Genomic DNA, 18188 nt, shown 5'->3' with positions numbered 1-18188 from the left:
GGGTAATGGGAATGCTTGTGGGTAGCTCCCATAATACACCATCATGGAGCTCACAATAGATAATTGAACTTAATAAGTTATTGTTTGTTTCATTTTCTCTGTACTCAATTATGACTAAACTCTTTGAAGACCATGTACCTGAGATTCTTAGACTCTCTAGATTAAAACGAACCCAAATAACAGATACGGCAAAACAATGGCAAAGAGTATAAGTGGAATCACAAATTGCAATGAATGGTGTGAATGAGAAGATTAAAAGTTGCTGTAGCTGAGGGAGGGAAGGTGAAATTTATAATGAGATGCTCTGAGAAAGCCTCTTCTGAGAGCGGGGCATTGACATTGAGAGTTGGGGGGTAAACAGTCCTGGGTCAGATAAAGAGAGTGGGGAAGAACCTCCCTGACAGCGACAACAGCACGTGAAAGGCCTTAAAGTAGTGAGTGTGGTGTTGCTCCCAGAAGTGAAGCAGCACAGAGACACATACTGGATTGCAAAGAGTGAGGGAGAGCCTAACAAGACACAGATTTGGAAAGGCAGCAGGGCCTGATATTTAGGGAGCTCTTCATTTTATTCTCTGTGCTTCAAGAAGTCTTAGGAGAATTATCCTGAGAGCCTGAGCCAGTAAATGGTCACGTCTTACCCAGCTGCTGGCCAGCTAAACCTGGCTGAAGGCATTACGTTCAATAAGGAAGGACAGCATCTGCTCAGCTAATAGAGCTAGTGTTATTCATTGGGAAGGAGAAAATCCAGAGAGATGCATCAGTTTCATTGAGAGGCCAAGATAAGCGATTTTAAAAAATGTCTTTTAAGTATTTTTCAATATCCTTGTCATTAAAAATAGTTAATTTTTATAAAATTTCAAATAATACTGCCAAGTATTTGTGGAAAATTGTATAGGTGTTTCGATGAAAAAAACCCCTACAATATGCCTACATTATTTTAAGAAATATTGATTACTGTTAAAAATAAAAATGAAACTTTTATACCATAAAATAAGAAAAATCACTTCATCAGAAATATTATTGTTTACATTGAATTTTAAAAGTCACTACATAAAATTTGCATTTTTATGACATGCCCTTAAAACTTAAAAAAAATTTCCTGTTGATGCCATTTCCACCCATTCAGCTTCTCAAGCTTGAATATTCAAAATTATTTCTCTTATTCTCCATATTCAAGTCCTCCTTCTGGATTTATTTATTTATTTATTTTATTATTTATTTTAAATTTTTTATTATGTTATGTTAGTCACCATACAGTACATCCTTAGTTTTTGATGTAGTGTTCCATGATTCATTGTTTGCGTATAACATCCAGTGCTCCATGCAATATGTGCCCTCTTTAATACCCATCACCGGCCTATCTCAATCGCCTACCCCTCTCCCCACTGAAGCCCTCAGTTTGTTTCCCAAAGTCCATAGTCTCTCGTGATTCATTCCCCCTTCTGTTTACCCCCCTTCATTCTTCCCTTCCTTCTCCTACAGATCTCCCTGCTATTTCTTATGTTCCATAAGTGAGTGAAACCATATGATAATTGTCTTTCTCTGCTTGACTTATTTCACTTAGCATAATCTCCTCCAGTCCCATCCAAATTGCTGCAAATGTTGGGTAATCATTCTTTCTGATGGCTGAGTAATATTCCATTGTATATATGGACCATATCTTCCTTATCCATTTGTCTGTTGAAGGGCATCTCGGCTCCTTCCATGATTTAGCTATTGTGGACAATACTGCAGTGAACATTGGGGTGCATATGGCCCTTCTCTTCATTACGTCTGTATCTTTGGGGTAAATACCCAGTAGTGCAATTGCTGGGTCACAGGGTAGCTCTATTTTTAACTTTTTGTGGGACCTCCACACTGTTTTCCAAAGTGGCTGTACCAACTTTCATTCCCACCAACAGTGTAAGAGGGTTCCCCTTTCTCCACATCCTCTCCAACACTTGTTGTTTCTTGCTTTGTCAATTTTTGCCATTCTAACTGGTGTAAGGAGGTATCTCAATGTGGTTTTGATTTGAATTTCCCTGATGGTTAATGATGTTGAACGTTTTTTCATGTGTCTGTTAGCCATTTGTATGTCTTCATTGGAAAAGTGTCTGTTCATATCTTCTGCCCATTTTTTGATTTGATTATTTGTTCTCGTGTATTGAGTTTGAGAAGTTCTTTTTAGATCTTGGATACCAGTCTTTTATCTGTAGTGTCATTTGCAAATATATTCTCCCATTCCGTGGGCTGCCTCTTAGTTTTTTTGACTGTTTCCTTGGCTGTGCAGAAGCTTTTTATCTTGATGAAGTCCCACAAGTTCATCTCCTTCTGGTTTTAAATAAAGAGAATTTTTGGGAGAAGATTGTTATTTTTTACTATTTGCATATAAGTTATTAATCAGATAAACACATGAATTATCTTCTCTGATGTGCCAATAAAAGCTTACCTTGAAATACTATTTAGACTTGAATTAGACTTCATGAATAGCAAACAAAAATGAGTCACTTAATCCACATAAGTGTCTCTTTTTCTTGCTTACCAAGAATCTGAAGCAGATGTTCCCTGATGATAGTGATTTGGCCACTTTACAATGACAGACTGAGGTCTCTGTGAGTCTCTGGGCTTTTGCTTTTCCTTCATGGTGATGAAATGAAGGTCCAGTTTTAGCCCTTTGTGTGCATTTTAGACAGGATAAAAAAGGAAGCCCTAAGGGTGAAAAGAGGGCCTGTGCTAACTGAAACTTTCCGCCTTTAAGGAGCTTACTTGGAAGAAGTCTTATCACAGCTACTTCAGAAGAATTCTTTGGCTTATCTCTGCCTTTAGAGGCAGTCTGTGAAATGTACTTTTTTACTTGAACATACTTCTGCTCCCAACTAATGGGCTATTGGATAGGCAACAAACAGTCAGTCATATTTAGCTTAAAAATCATCAAAACAGCAAAAATTAAAAATGTTTCCACTTTAGTAATATATTATCATGACTATTTTTGTTTTTTAGAATCTATATATAATTTTCACACAATTTATATGCACTTTCTAGAAACCAAATAAGAAATGTTAGTTCAAGATTATACTTAGAATCATTGCTATTCAAACAAAAGGATTTATATATGTTATTTATTAAGAAGAATTCATTGGGGGACACCTGGGTGGTTCAGTCAGTTAAACATCTTCTTTGGGCTCAGGTCATGATCCCAGGGTCCTGGGATCAGACCTACATTGGGCTTCCTGCTCAGCCGGGAGCCTGCTTCCCCTCTGCCTGCCATTCCCCCTGCTTGTGCTCTCTCTCTCTCTGACAAATAAATAAATAAAATTTAAAAATATATATACATGGGGTCTAAACACACCAATTAAAAGTCAGAAATTTTCAGATTGGATAATAAAAGCAACACCCAACTACAGGTTTCTCAGAAAAGCCCATTTTATTTATTTTTTAAAAGATTTTATTTATTTATTTGACAGAGAGAGAGACAGCCAGTGAGATGGAACACAAGCAGGGGGAGTGGGAGAGGAAGAAGCAGGCTCCCAGCAGAACAGGGAGCCTGATGTGGGGCTCAATCCCAGGACCCTGGGATCACGCCCTGAGCCAAAGGCAGACGCTTAATGACTGAGCCACCCAGGCGCCCCAGAAAAGCCCATTTTAAATATAAAGAAAAATGAGGTCGAAAATATAAGGCTAGAAAAATATATACTTAGGTACCACAAATCACAAGAAATCTAGAGTGGTAATATTAATAGTAGACAAAGTAAATTATTGAGCAAAGAATATTACCTAGAAAAAAAGGGTCATTTCCTAAAGATAGAAGGGTCAATTGTACAACAGGACAAAACAGTTCTAAAGACTTGTGTATTTATGCTCAATTGAATAAGTATACAAACCTTAACCTTTTGCAGCTATTTCTGATGCAAAATTACACCCATGTCACCCTGATGAAGTTGAAATTGGAGGTCACTGTGTTCGTAAGTACCACATTTTATTTTTTAGTAATGTATTTATAAACTAACAATTTCAGTGGGTTTTTATGTTCTGTAACCTATTTTAGATGTTAACTATACTGTTTGAGAGAGAGAGTGAGTGAGTGAGAGAGTGAGTGAGAGAGCACACACAAGAGCAGGGGCCTAGGGGTAGAGGGAGACAGAGAAGCAGATTCCCTGCTAAGCAGGGAGCCCAATGAGGGGCTTGATCCCAGGACCCTGGGATCATGACCTGAGCCAAAAGCAGACGCTTAACTGACTGAGCCACCCAGGTGCCCCAGATCAAAACATTTTAGATCTCTAAATTTAATCTTGCAAGTGACCAGAGATAAAAATTACAAAATCTTCCCAAATTTCTAGAGAAAACTTCATACATTTTTAACATCAGAAAAATGAAAAGACTAAGACTGTTTTTTAACACTTGATGTATTTCACTGAACAGTATAATCACTCCCGTGATGAGCAGCTCTTTCAATCCAGAGTAATGATGGGTTGAGTTATAAGAGTAAATGATAAGAGTAAAATAGTAAGTCATTTGAATTTACATTATAATGACTGTTTTTTAAGCAAGAAATTAAAATGTGAAAAACCTTAATTTTATTTGTTTGTTCCATCTTAGAAAAGGAAATCTTTCAGAAATTGCTTAAAAGGAGGTAAATTACTTTTATGTTCAAGAGCTAGACTCTTGAAGGGTAGACACATCCAACATGCATTAATATAAACTTGATGAGCTGATACTTTTCTCTGCTATCAGTATTTCTGTGATTATGGGTCAAAATAAGAACGTGCTACTTTCCCGATTGCTAGAAAATAATTATTTCTCTAAATGCTATCTTCCTTTTCTTAATATAAATCCCTGAGTTACAGTCTCCACGAGCTTTCCCAATCAGCCAGTCTCCATTCTTTAAGATGCCCAACTACAGATGATGCATTTTCTCCCATCAGGTCAGCTGTCTGCCTCATTGCCACCACCACCCCCAGGAAGGCCAGAAGTTGTGGTGGAGCTGATGGGATCCAGGCTTTTCTGTAGGTGTGCTTTTGAGGCTTCCCCTACAAACACCTCAGTGGGATTTCTCATAACTTGGTCTAGGCTTTCTTCTCAAGAAATCAAAGAGGAGCTGAAGCAAGAGACCACAGTTCAGGAATCCTCTCTTTTAGAACTGGATGGCATAAATCTCAGACTCGGAGATAGGGTATGTTCACAAACAATTGGGTTTTCTTTGCTTTTCATGACTGAATTAATTTTCCAAATGGATTTTTTTAATGTAACATATCCTAAAAATACTTTTGTCCCCAGAATATAAAGCACTATTGTTTTTCTTTTTATTTTTTCCTTTGACATTGTGCCAACTCCAGTGATAATTGAATGAGTCAGTAATCTTAGTGACGACATACGAATATCCATTGTTACAATTTGCTGAATTATCAATGAACCCTTATAACTTGATGCCTCTTTCTGGTTTTAAAATGATACGTTTTTATTCTAGAAAGATTTTTTCATTTTTTTAATGATGATATCACTTATTATCTACTTTTAAATATATCTTAAACACAAAGTCTACAACACTTTAATTTATGTTGAGGTTTTGAATAGCTAATATTTTTAAATGGTGGAATTTTTCTCAGTTTTCAAGCAAGTTTTAAAATTATTTAGTTTCTTATTATCTTTTTTGCACTACCAAAAGTTAAGTACTTAATTATAATAGTTTACACATATTTTCTCCAATATTTTATTGCTAAATGATTATTTGTTATTGTATTCATAGATATTCTGTAGTGCTTCCGTCTTTTTATTGGAGAAACCACATGTACAAAGTTTAGCCATCGAAAGCCAAGAATTTTTTGCAGGCATTAAGGTATGTCACCATGGGGGTGGATCAGAAAGATTATTTCTCTGTCACTGTGTTTTCCATACTGTGATCTGTGGATGCTGGTTCCAGGACCTCATTACAGAGTAAATATTGAGATCCAAGAGTCGGTATTTTTGAAAAGTAACCCAAATAATTCTAATGCACAATGAAGTTTGAGGGCCCCTGTTAATGAATAAAAATTGGAATATATTTGCATATTTTTTCAGAAGTAGCTTTAATTAGAATAAAGTTAAAGTTTTATTCCTACAATTTATTCCACCATGTAACTAAAAGTTAGAATCTTGATATTTAGTTACCATGCATTTTTGAAGACAGGTCTAGGTCAGGGACTGAAGCCTCTGGCTAGAGTGGAATTGACCCAGAAATCTGGGCTTTATGAACTGTGAAGAGGGAGCTAATTAAACAAGGCGATATCTGTGGTCATTGCTGGTAGCATAGGGGGTCCAAGAACAGATGAGCTATTGCAGCAGATGAGCAGGCATGACAGGGAACCCAGAAGTGGCGGAAGGAATGGGGCAGTGTCGTGAGGCCTAGGCAGCAAGTGCTGTGTACCCTCTGCGGTCTCAGCCACCGCACTGGAGTCAGACCTGCACTCATCTCTAGTTCAGGGACAAGATGGGATAATCTATAGATTGTGAGAATAGAAATCAGAACCAGGAAAAAACCTGTTCCTGGAGAACGTCCATTTATACACAATAGGGACCAGAAAAAGAGTGAGAAGAGTAACCATGTTGTCAGAACAGCATAACCACAGTGGGGGGAGAGCAGAGCTCAGACCTCGGAGCACAGAATCTTTGGATCTCCATTGGTAAACACTCAGCAGACAACATCTGGGTCAGTGGTTGGCCCCAGAAAATGTTTCTGATTAGGCTAACAGGGAGAAAATGTGGTGCTAAAAAGCATCTGTTTTGAGAGCTAGCCAAGAGTTGAGACAAAGTAAAAACTTCCTGCCTCACGATAGGATTGGCCTATGAACTGGGATAGGCCCAGTCCTAGGTTTTCGGTACTCAGTAATCCAACTGAGGAAAACAGAGGCTGTGAGATAAGCTGAAGGTTGAGATAGTTGATGTGACAATAGTATTTTGATTTATATATTTAAAAATACTTAGATTTCTATTTGCAACAACGTGGATGGAGCTAGAGTATATTATGCTAAGCGAAATAAGTCAGAGAAAGACAAATACCATATGATTTCATTCATATGTGGAATTTAAGAAACAAAACAGATGAACATATGGGGGGGGGGAAGGGGAGAGAACCAGAAGAGACTCTTCTTTTTTTTTTTAAGATTTTATTTATTTATTTGAGAGAGAGAGAAAGAGAGCGTGAGCACAAGCAGGGGGAGGGACAGAGGGAGAGGGAGAAGCAGACTCCCTGATGAGCAGGGAACCCTATGCGGGGCTCGATGGGGGGGACTTGATCCCAGAACCCTGGGATCATGACCTGAGCCGAAGGTAGATGCTTAACTTACTGAGTCACCCAGGTGTCCCATAAGAGACTCTTAATGATGGAGAACAAACTGAGGGTTGATAGAGGGAGGTGGGCAGGGATGGGCTGGATGGAATTCCAGGAAAAGCATATATAGAAGGCCTCTAAGATTTTGCTGTCCTTTAAAATACAAGTCAAGGATCAATTATCAAAACAAACTCATCCCATTAATCAGTTTACAAAGGTGCAAATTATTTGTTCAGAATACAATGCCAGGGAAGCTGCTTTGTTTAATGACAATCCTAACGGCAAGAATCTCTGGGGAAGGTGAGAAAAATGCTCTTGCAGAATTTTATCTTAGGAATAAATTCTGTTTTGACATGACTGCTCTGCATACTTTCTTCGGCCAGTTACACCCTGAGTTAAGCACGATAGCAGAAGATGGGAAAGAATATCAATTGAAGATAGAGAGCACAGTTCCTGTCATTTGTTCTGCATCCAGTGAGCTTGGCCAAGAGTGCAAAATCTCACTAAAACTGAAAACTGTTGATCAAGGTAATATACTAGATTCACTTAATTTTATTATGATATTTCAGATAATAATTAATGCTTTTTTTCTTCTAGAAAAAGTCACTGGAGTGTATACATGTAATTAATTATGTTGTGTATTTACATCAAGTTATGGCTTAGTCACATTAATACTACTGGGCCATATTTATGACAGAACAGCCTGTGTTGTGTTCATATTTATCCCTCCTGGGCTCGAAGCATTCATTAAAACCAACAAACCAACCAACCCAGTAATGAGCAGCTCCTCCTCCTCATCGTTCTCTTCCTCCTCCTCATTCTCCTCCTCCCACTTATTTTTTTTTCTTTGCTTTATTTTCGGAGATGGAGGGACAAACTGCTCTTGAGGATTTTCCAAATATCCCAAACTAGGGAGGTGTGATATGTTATGCTGACGTAGGTTCAAACTTAGGCAACATGGATCTCTTAATGCATTCTTTACACTTGTCTCCCTAATGTAAGCTTGTGTTTGAGATCTTTTGTTTTAAAATTCTATTGAAATTACTATTTATATAGATTGCAGGATGCATGGCTGCATATATGTCACTGTCACAGCCTATAGAGAGAGATGAAATTCTCCCATAGAACACGATAATGTACGAGAGGACAAACCATGTTGATTGAGTTCTATTTCTTCCCCTAAGACTCTAATGTAGAGACCAAAGCACGTAAGAGATACATAAATTAGAATATAGCTTTTAAGAGAGATTCTTCGTACACACCTTTTCACCATAGGATATAAAATGTATGTAGTAAATACACCAAATACAATATATCTAGGTTTTCATGTCTTTATCACACCAAATTATACCAGAGAAACAAAAGGACAGGAATGTTAGGAGAGTCCACTGGGAATGAATGCTACACCCAGAAGAGAGATGGATATGGAAATAGAATGAGGCATCGGGAGAGGTTGTCCCCAGACAGCGGACAGTAAGCAGGCTGAGGTAATACCCTGCTACCTATTTAGATTTCGGGAGCACCACGAACAGCACTGTTTTTTTGAAATTCAGCACAGAAATATGCAATTAAACTCTCTCTTAAACTGTTTGACCTAATTCTACTTCGAACTACCTGCAAAAAGCATATTTTTGTAAATTTTGCAACCGTTTATGAGCGCAAATAAGAAGAGGATGATGTTATTGATATTTTCCAAATGTGTTAGGCAAAGATTTTCTCCAGTTGCAAGTATACTTTAAACTGTATTTGTGTGCTTTCAATTCTTTCAACAAGACAAGCATTATTATAATAATCAAAAAGCAATATATTTCTACATTTTAGAAATTTGCATGTTCCTATTATTTGTCAATTCCTTTTTTTCTGGAGAAGGATTTATGGATTTCATTCTGGATATGCCTCATCTTTTTAAAAAGTGTTTCTACTTCCATAGAGAACAAGTTGTTGTCTCCTACTGTGTTTCTACAATGACTGTGCAGCTTTTTTACAGGCTTACGGAGAACAATACTTGGCCCTCTCACCATAGACCAGGGGAAATGATGTCAGGGGCTCTATCCAAGCCAGATATATTCCATGATCACCTTAGGGAGCTGGCTAAGAGTTTAGATGTTTTTGTTATTTTTTATGTGCATAGGAACAGTATGTATTTCTAGGGAGGAAAATGCATGAAGAGGAACTTTCTTTTTTTCAGGAATTTGGAGTCTAGTGCAGTGTTCTATGTCAGACCAATATAATTTTATACCTGAAAATTATGTGTGGAAGAAAAGAAGATAGAAGGTTTTTAATAGCTGCTGCTTTTTTCTGGACCTCAAAAGGATTTTGTAATCATTGATTGGATATGAGAGCAAACTTCCCTGGTTGCCGGTTTTTGGAACAATCTATCTGTTTTGTTTAGTTACACATTCCCAAAGTTCCTTTTATTCTCTTCTGTTACCATTTTCTTTCTAAATTATTATTTTTTTTCTTTATTCCATAGGAAAGGGAGCATCTCAAGGTTCTGAATATATTGGACATTTGGAAAACAAAAAGCTATAGAGAGTTTATTACTGGTGTGGAATTACTTAATTTATTTTAACTTTTCTATTTTTAAGATGATCCAATAATCATCTATACCAATAATTGTTGCTATCGTTCAACAATGGATAGAACATGAGTACAAACCCTGTGAAATATTACAGACATATCTGGACCCAAGTCACGATTCTTAGGCAGAAAGAACGTCAAATTATGTTTCTTGGTGGAATCATGATTTTCTTACAGAAACACGATAAATTTTCTATATTGCTTTTGAATTTTATGCAGGTACACATGGATTTATAACTTTATTGAAAATAGTACTGTGTATGTACATACATATGTATATATTGAAGTTGATTCATTATTTGTAAAGATTAGGTAGGGTTCAGTAGCCTTGTTTTTATTTGACAAAATTACATCCATATTTTTTAAATGAGAGAAAAGAAGAATCATCTCTCAATTCAGTGTTCCATGTTAATCAAGTTATTACATGCTTTGGTTGGTATAATTCCTTTAAAAAATTCTCAGAGTATTTTTTCACGAAATAGGTAAAGAACAGCGAGGCTTAAATTTGGCACTGTCTTCCTGTCACGTGGCCCTTCAAAGGACATCATCCTGTGCTAATGGATCGTGTAGCCATGCTTTTGTGTACTACACTGCTGTGACGGATTTTTCTCGAGATGGAGACAGAGTTACAAACATTGTAGTGGAACCTATAGTTCATGAGGATTTCCTGTGGAACACCTACATTCCAGACAGCATCCAGGTTGACAAATTACAAAAAATGCCTCTACAATTAGAGCTTTAAAAAAGATATATTTATTTAATCAATACATCTTATACACTTTTCATTTCAAAATTGTTTAATACATTTTTTTCCATTTTTAAATGAGTCAATTTCAATAACTGGTAAAAACAGTAATTAATGGAAAAGTCTTTGAGATTGCTAAGCAATTTATTGTGTATCACTAAGTACAATTAATGATAATATTTACCGAAAATATCTTTGCTTTTAAGATCAAAGTAAAGGATGTCCCAACTGCTTACTGCTATTCATTTACTGACCCACATATAATTACATTTGATGGCAGGTAATTTCCTGAAAGTTTTTTTCTTTTAGTAGTTTTGGTTTCTTCTGGATTTTGCTGTTGTTTTGTTTTAAACATCTTACTATTTTATTATTTCTTCATCCTATTCATGGAAAGATTAGAAAGGAAGACATGTATGAGTATTACTGACTTGTTTCAAAATACTAATTTATTTGTGTGGAGTGTTTTTGCCTTAAAATTTGGCAGATTACACAGATTAGTTGTGAGGCTGAATTTGTAGAAATGAAGATTCTTACAAATATGAACAGTCATTTTAACTTGATCATTTAGTTATTTTTAACAATGGTTAAGTTCTTTGCTCTAGAGATATTTACTATATTGCATTTCCACTTGATACTGAAATAATCTTGAAGGTTTAGGCAAGATTATTAGACTAACACATTATAATTATTTTAAAAAGTAAGCATTTCTATTTCGTGACAAGGATACTCAGGGGAAAACTATTGTAGCCATCATGAATACTGGCATATCTGCCCTTGGAATGCAAGTAAAATGGGCAAAATGATCAAAAAGTAATCTAAGCTATCTTGCTATTAATACCAGCATACGAGGCTTTAAACTCAGTAATACTGTTCTGGGGAATATATGATTTTAAGATGTCCCTAAAGAAAATTATAAGAATACCCTTTGTTGAGTCAAAATTGTCTTCATGATGTAAGGTAAGGTAACTTATTCTTTTTAAAAAAATTTTAATGTGATCGTTGTCAGTAAAATTATTCAATATGAGCAAATAGATAAGCACTCCATAACAGATGATATTCCAAAAGTTTGAGCAAGTATTGAAAAGTTGTAGAAATTGATCCCACATGCAAGAATCCTTTATGGTTATAATGAAAAGCTTAGAAGTTTTAGTGGAAAAACCTCCAGAAAGCTTAATGGTGATTAATTTAATTGGTTATAATTCAACAAGATTAATTGTACAACAAGTGACCAACCCTGTTCTCAATGCTGAGGGTATGGCAGTTCATAAAACAAACATCCCCTGCTCTCGTGCAGCTTACTTCTGTATAGGTAAAGAGATTTATGCACAATTAATAAATAAAATGTGTAGTGTATCTGAGGAACATAGGTGCTATGAAGAAAACTACAGCAGGGGTGGGAGGAAAAGGCTCTAGCAGGGGTTGACCAAAGCGGTGAAAGGAAGAAACAAGTTGTGAGATAAGGTGTTTGTCACTACTTTTTTTCCTTCTGTGCTTTAAACTAATATGAAGCACCTGGGTGGCTCAGTTGGTCAAGCATCAGACTCTTGATTTGGGCTTAGGTCTTGATCTCAGGGTGGTGGGATCAACTCACATGGGACTCCGCACTCAGCGGGGATTCTACTTGAGACTCTCTCCCTTTCCCTCTGCCCCTACCCCCCTTGCATGCATGTGCTCTCTCTCTCTCTCAAATAAATAAATAAATCTTAAAAAAAAAACTAATCTGTAAGCTATTAGAAATATGGATTTTTCATTCTTGCATCAAAATATATTGAATGTGTATAAATAAATGTAACACCCATTTTTTGCTTATAACATGTTATTGTGGTATTTTGTACCAATTCTTAATGCAGTTGATTTTTGTTAATGATAGGGTATATGATAATTTCAAGACCGGAACATTTGTGCTTTATAAGAGTATGTCACGAGATTTTGAAGTCCATGTACGCCAGTGGGACTGTGGAAGCCTTCACTATCCTGTGTCATGTAACTGCGGGTTTGTTGCCAAAGAAGAAGGTGATGTAGTTACTTTTGATATGTGCAGTGGTCAGCTACATGAATCACGGCCATATTTATCTGTGAAGAGCCAAGATGTAACCAGCAATATCAAGATAAGTGAATCCTACTTAGGAAGAAAAGTCACAGTATGTATGATTATTTACATTTAAAAGTAATTTTCCTCTTTTTCCTACAGATTTTGAATTAAAGTCTGAACTTTTTTCCATCTCTATTAAATTAGAAACTATCATTTTTTTAATATTAGTTTTTTCCCCCCAAAATAGCTTTTTGATTAACACTGATCTTAGAAGGAACAACTTTTTTTTTCTTTCTTTCTTTCTTTTTTTTTTTTTTACTTAGCACACACAAATAGACACAACATAGTTAAGACTTTGTCAAATCTAAGCATCCTTATTTTAAGATTTCAGTATGGTAACTGGGTGGGTTATTCCTACAAATTATTTTTGATGGTACCTAATAAATGGTGTATTACACAGAGATTATATAATTAAGGATAAATATTCAGGAGTAGTTAGCCAATTTTTGAAATGAGTACAGGTGGTTCTGCCTCAGGAATAGGCTGGTAGGCACATGGAGAAGATTAGAGATCATTAATATTTTAAAGTAATAGTCCGTGTGTGTAAGCTAACGATCTATATTATAATGTCATCTCCCTTTCATCTTCCAAAAAAATAAATTCTAGGTGTGTAAGATTCAAATTTAAATGAAAGTAGTAGAAAATATAGGTGAATGTTTTTATAACATTGAGGTAAACAAGAATTTTTAAACATAATGTTATGTATTTGAATTCCATCCTCACAAACCAAAATGCAAATGAAAATTGGGAAAATATTTGCTACATATAAAACATACAGTTAATATAGAAGATACTCCTTTTTAAAAATATTTTTCAATCTTCCCATTTTTTTTTCTTTTTAAGAAACTCTATACCCAACGTGGGGCTTGAACTCATAACCCCAAGATCGAGAGCTCCATGACGCTAGTGATTGAGCCAGCCAGGTGACCCTAAAAAACACTCTTATACATCACTAATAATCAGCACTCCAATTAAAATGAGCAAATAATATACACAGGCAATTTACAAAAGAAAACTGATAAATATATCTAAAAGTATAAATAACCAACAAAAACATGAAAACCACAACTTCATTAGTAATCAAAGAAATGCAGATTAAACATTTCATACAATATTGGCAAGAGTAGAAATTGTAGCTACAGTTTTTCCAAAGGATATATATATAATGCATGCACACAACCTACGCATGTCATTTTTCAAGAAATCTTACTTCTCAAAGTTTACCATAATAAGTAAGTATATGCAGAGTCCCAGTGGTGTTCATTGCATCTCTCCTTCTAAGATGGAAAAGTTACAGTTAATCAATGATGAATTTTTTAGTTTAACTAAAACCCTAAGTTGAGTGATGTCACATAATAGAACACTGTCTAGTCACAAAAATTTTGGAGTTGATCGTATTTATTGACAGGCAAAGATATTAATGATGTAGAGGAACAGTTTTAGAAGAATCTGCACCAAAATCTTAACATTAACTAGCCCAGACTGAATAGTAATGTAAGGTTTGTTTGCTTTTAAAATAGTTTTTGGGAATGAGCACTTAACCGTTTTTATAAAGAGAAAAAGTGCCGTTTTTAAATTTAAGAAAATTAAAGGGTAAGGAGTCAGAGGAACAAACATACATGGTGTATCTTCAGCGATTTTTAGAATAGAGAGTTTCTTGACATTCAAGTCCCTGATCTGGGAGCATTAATAAGTCTGTGAGGAGGATCACAGATGATACAGGCTGTTAAGAGAATTCAACAAACCCTTGCTCTCATTCCGACTCCCCGACCAGGTATGCCCTGGTTATAATTTGCCTTCTGACTCTGTTTGCCTGCTGTGAAGATGAGAATGTTGATTAGCCACAGGAATATGTATTCCTCTGGAATTATATTTATCTGCATAAATTAATTACTTGGCAGTCTAGTTCCATATTTAATTATTGTCATAGACATTACTCGGTATATATTATCCTAAACATTTATAGCTGTTTCGATTGTATAAAATACCTCACCTTAGTTTAAAAAGAAAGGAGCTTGAACAATATTTTGCAATAAAAAATCCATATGGAGATCAAATTTCAAGTCAGCAAAGTGCAAAAGCCATTGGTTTGACACATAGCATTAAAAGGAAAATTGTAGTCTGAAGAAAATCGGTATTCTCTCTTTATATTGAAAGAATAAAGGAATTTGTTTCTTCTCAAATAATAGGTTTTTTTCTTAATCCATATTGAATATTGTTTAAGCATCTTTTATTTCTGTATTTCTGTATTTCAGATCAGGTTTTCTTCTGGAGCATTTATCCGTGCTGATCTTAGTGAATGGGGCATGAGTTTAACAATCAGAGCCCCTAGCCTAGACTACAGAAACACTTTGGGACTTTGTGGCACCTTTGATGAAAACCCAGAAAATGATTTCCATAATAAAAATGGGATAAAAATTGATCTAACTTTTGATAATTGTGTTGCTTTTATTAATGAATGGAGGTAAGAAAGTAAGTGATTTTCATGTGTTACTGTACTGAGTGGTGACACAATACTCTGTGTTTTTTGCAACACGTTACTGAGAAACAATGTTCTTGTGCAATTTACTTTTCTTTTCTGTTTTTCACCTGGAAGGATTTTGCCAGGGAAAAGCATGTTTGACACAACACCAGTTTCTCTGCCGTCACCTGGAAAGCTATCCTATTGTAGCTGCTCATTGGACACTAATTCATTATATCCTTCTGATCATTTGGGCAGTGCTTCTCAACAAGAGATTGTTTCAGGTTGCAAAGATGTCAAACATGTCAAATTCTCTTTCTTGATACCAGAACTAGATGTCACCTCTGAGTATATTAATTCAGAAGCTCTTATCAGAGGGATAAATGAGTATACATCTGGAGAAGAGAATAATTTGAACTTCCTTCCTCAAGAAAAAAAGCATGTGAACCTAACAAAACTGGAGTTACATTTACAAAAACATCATGGAAATGAAAAACAAGAGGCACCAAAAACTTTGAACAATGGGAAACATACACAGGACCAGGGTAGCCACAGCCAGGAAATGAGGCGGGATCCACAAAACAGATGGAAACGGCAAAACGTTTATGAGTTTCTGCCTGTACTTGCTTCCCAAAGTCTCAGCCAAAGTGACCTAGAAGAATTTACTTATTTCTTCCCTGAGGACCATACTGAGGATGTCCACCAGGAGTTTGTCCCTACATGGCCCACACCCTCTGGTCTCACCGAATTCGGCACTTTGACGCTGTGCCAGCAGACTCTTGCCAACTCTAGTATAGGAAGATACTGTCTTGCCTTTCTGGGCAAGAGCCTAGACAGTGCTGTAGATATGTGTGTTAAAGATGTTCTCCTAAAAGATGATCTTAGCTGGGCAGAAGCAGGTGTGGCTCTGTTAGAAAATGAATGTGAAAAGAGAATTTTGGAAGAGGGGAAATATAACACAGAAGGATACAGCAAGTCAATTGAAGACATTCTCTCCGTACTCAAATGCCCCAGTTTATGCAGCGGCAATGGGCAGTGTATGGCATGGGGGTGCGCATGTTCCCCAGGCTTTAGTTCCTACGACTGCAGTGATTCACATGGTGAGTGGGTACTCTCTAACTCTGATATTGCGTATGTTATTTGATTATGGAAATTCTTTGTTCTTTTTTACCTTCAGTATCTTAACAGGGTTTATTCAGATTATATAAGGAAAAGAACCCAAATTAATTAATCGATACAGTAATAATTCTTCCAGAGCATCTCATCTTACTCAGAGTAAAAGCTCCGGTACTTGTAATAGCCTATAAGGCACAACATAAGCCTATAAGGCATGCAGTATCTCTTCAAACTCATCCCCTACAACCAAAACCCTCACTCATTTCACTCTACCCACTTTGGTTTCTGTAATGCCGAGTTCTGTTGACCTCAGGGTCTTTGCACGCAGCTCGTCCCTCTGGTTGTAGAGAATAATTGTTTTTTCTAGAACTCAAATTTAGTGTTTTTTGAGTAATGTGTTTCTAATATTCTGCTAATTTACCAGTTTGCTTTATTTTTTCTCTAGTCCACCTAGATAGGGCAAACTATTGTATCTCAATATAAGAAATAACAATTTTTTTAGATTTATTTATTTATTTATTTTTGCGAGATAGAGGAGGGGGAGAGAGAGAGAGAGAGAGAGAGAGAGAGAGAGAAAGAAAGGATGAGCAGAGGGTGAAGCAGACTCCCTACCAACCAGGGAACCGGATGTGGGACTTGATCCCAGGACCCTGGGATCATGATCTGAGCTGAAGGCTTAACCGACTGAGCCACCCAGGTGCCCCATAAGAGAAAGAAATGTTTAAAAATCAATTTGAGGGGCACGTGGGCAGCTCATTTGGTTAAGCATCTGCCTTCAGCTCAGGTCATGATCTCAGGGTCCTGGGATCAAACCTGTATCAGGCTCCCTGCTCAGCTTCTCCCTTTCCCACTGCCCATCCCCCTGCTCTTGTTTTCTCTCTCAAATAAATAAACATTAAACTAGTAACTAGTAACTAGTAACTCCTGACCTTCCTTCTGCCCCCACCATCCCGCCCTTTTCCATCTGCAGACTTTGCCATCTCAGTAAATGCAAACTTCACTCCACTGACTGTTCATGTTAAAAACTTGTAGACATTCTGACTTTTCCTCTTTTTTTCATGCCTCATGCTTAATCCATTAGTAGCAAATCCAGCTCTAGCTTCAATGACTTTCATCTCTTTCCCTGCTACAACTTAGTCTGAGCCACTGTTATCTCTCACCTGGATTATTATAGATTCTCTCAAAGTTTATTCTCCATGCTGCAGCTAAAGTGACCCCTTTGAAATGATAACGAGATCATAGTACTCCTGCTTGAATCCCTCTAGTGGCTCCCCCTCTCCTTCCAAGTAAAATCTATATTCCCTACCATGGCCTGGAAGACCCTATGCAATTGGAGCCTTCTCTCTCACTGAATTTCATCTATCATTCTCTCCACAGCTCACTGCTCCCCCCTCCCCACCACCCAGTGTTCTTAAGTGGTTGCTTTGCTGTTTCTCAAAGAGGCCAAACCTGCTCCTACCTCAGAGCCTTTGCATTTACTTTCCCTCCCACTGGAGCATTCTTCCAACACATATCTTCATGATGGACTTCCTTCTCTTCTCTCTTCAAATGTCATATTGTATGAGACGTCTTCCATGGTCATTCAAAATAAAGTAGTTTTCTTCACACAACCCCATAGTCTTTATGTCCCTTCATAGAGTTAATATATAGTTTTCTCCATAGTCTTGAAAACATTTATACAATACACTTTATATTTATTTTTCACTTGTTTATTTTTCGTCCTCCTATATTAGAATGTAAGTTTTATGAAGGCAGGGACTTTTTTCTGTTCATATATCCCCAGTACCTAGAATAACACCAGAAAAATAGAAATTGCTCAGTTAACATTTGTTGAATATGAAAGAATAAACTAACAAGTACATATTTTTAATTTTCATAAACATTTTTAGGGTTCTGAGTACAGAATTTATGA

At 36.4% G+C, this 18188-nt stretch overlaps 1 protein-coding gene across 2 annotated transcripts in view; it reads left to right on the top strand.

Annotated features, from left to right (window-relative positions):
* Window positions 1-18188, top strand: part of VWDE (von Willebrand factor D and EGF domains) — a 65134-nt gene that overhangs the window by 15764 nt on the left and 31182 nt on the right. For both annotated transcript variants that reach the window (XM_026506617.4, XM_044386828.3), the window contains exons 4-12: window positions 3876-3941; window positions 4902-5149; window positions 5723-5812; window positions 7666-7810; window positions 10345-10562; window positions 10814-10887; window positions 12478-12748; window positions 14955-15163; window positions 15296-16260. In XM_026506617.4, coding sequence (XP_026362402.2) covers window positions 3876-3941; window positions 4902-5149; window positions 5723-5812; window positions 7666-7810; window positions 10345-10562; window positions 10814-10887; window positions 12478-12748; window positions 14955-15163; window positions 15296-16260 — 2286 coding nt within the window. The remainder of the gene's footprint in view (window positions 1-3875; window positions 3942-4901; window positions 5150-5722; window positions 5813-7665; window positions 7811-10344; window positions 10563-10813; window positions 10888-12477; window positions 12749-14954; window positions 15164-15295; window positions 16261-18188) is intronic.

This window comes from Ursus arctos, unplaced genomic scaffold, assembly GCF_023065955.2.
Source record: "Ursus arctos isolate Adak ecotype North America unplaced genomic scaffold, UrsArc2.0 scaffold_3, whole genome shotgun sequence".
Lineage (NCBI taxonomy): Eukaryota > Metazoa > Chordata > Mammalia > Carnivora > Ursidae > Ursus > Ursus arctos.
The sequence above is the reverse complement of the archived record's forward strand: the minus strand, read 5'-3'. Positions and strand labels throughout refer to the sequence as shown.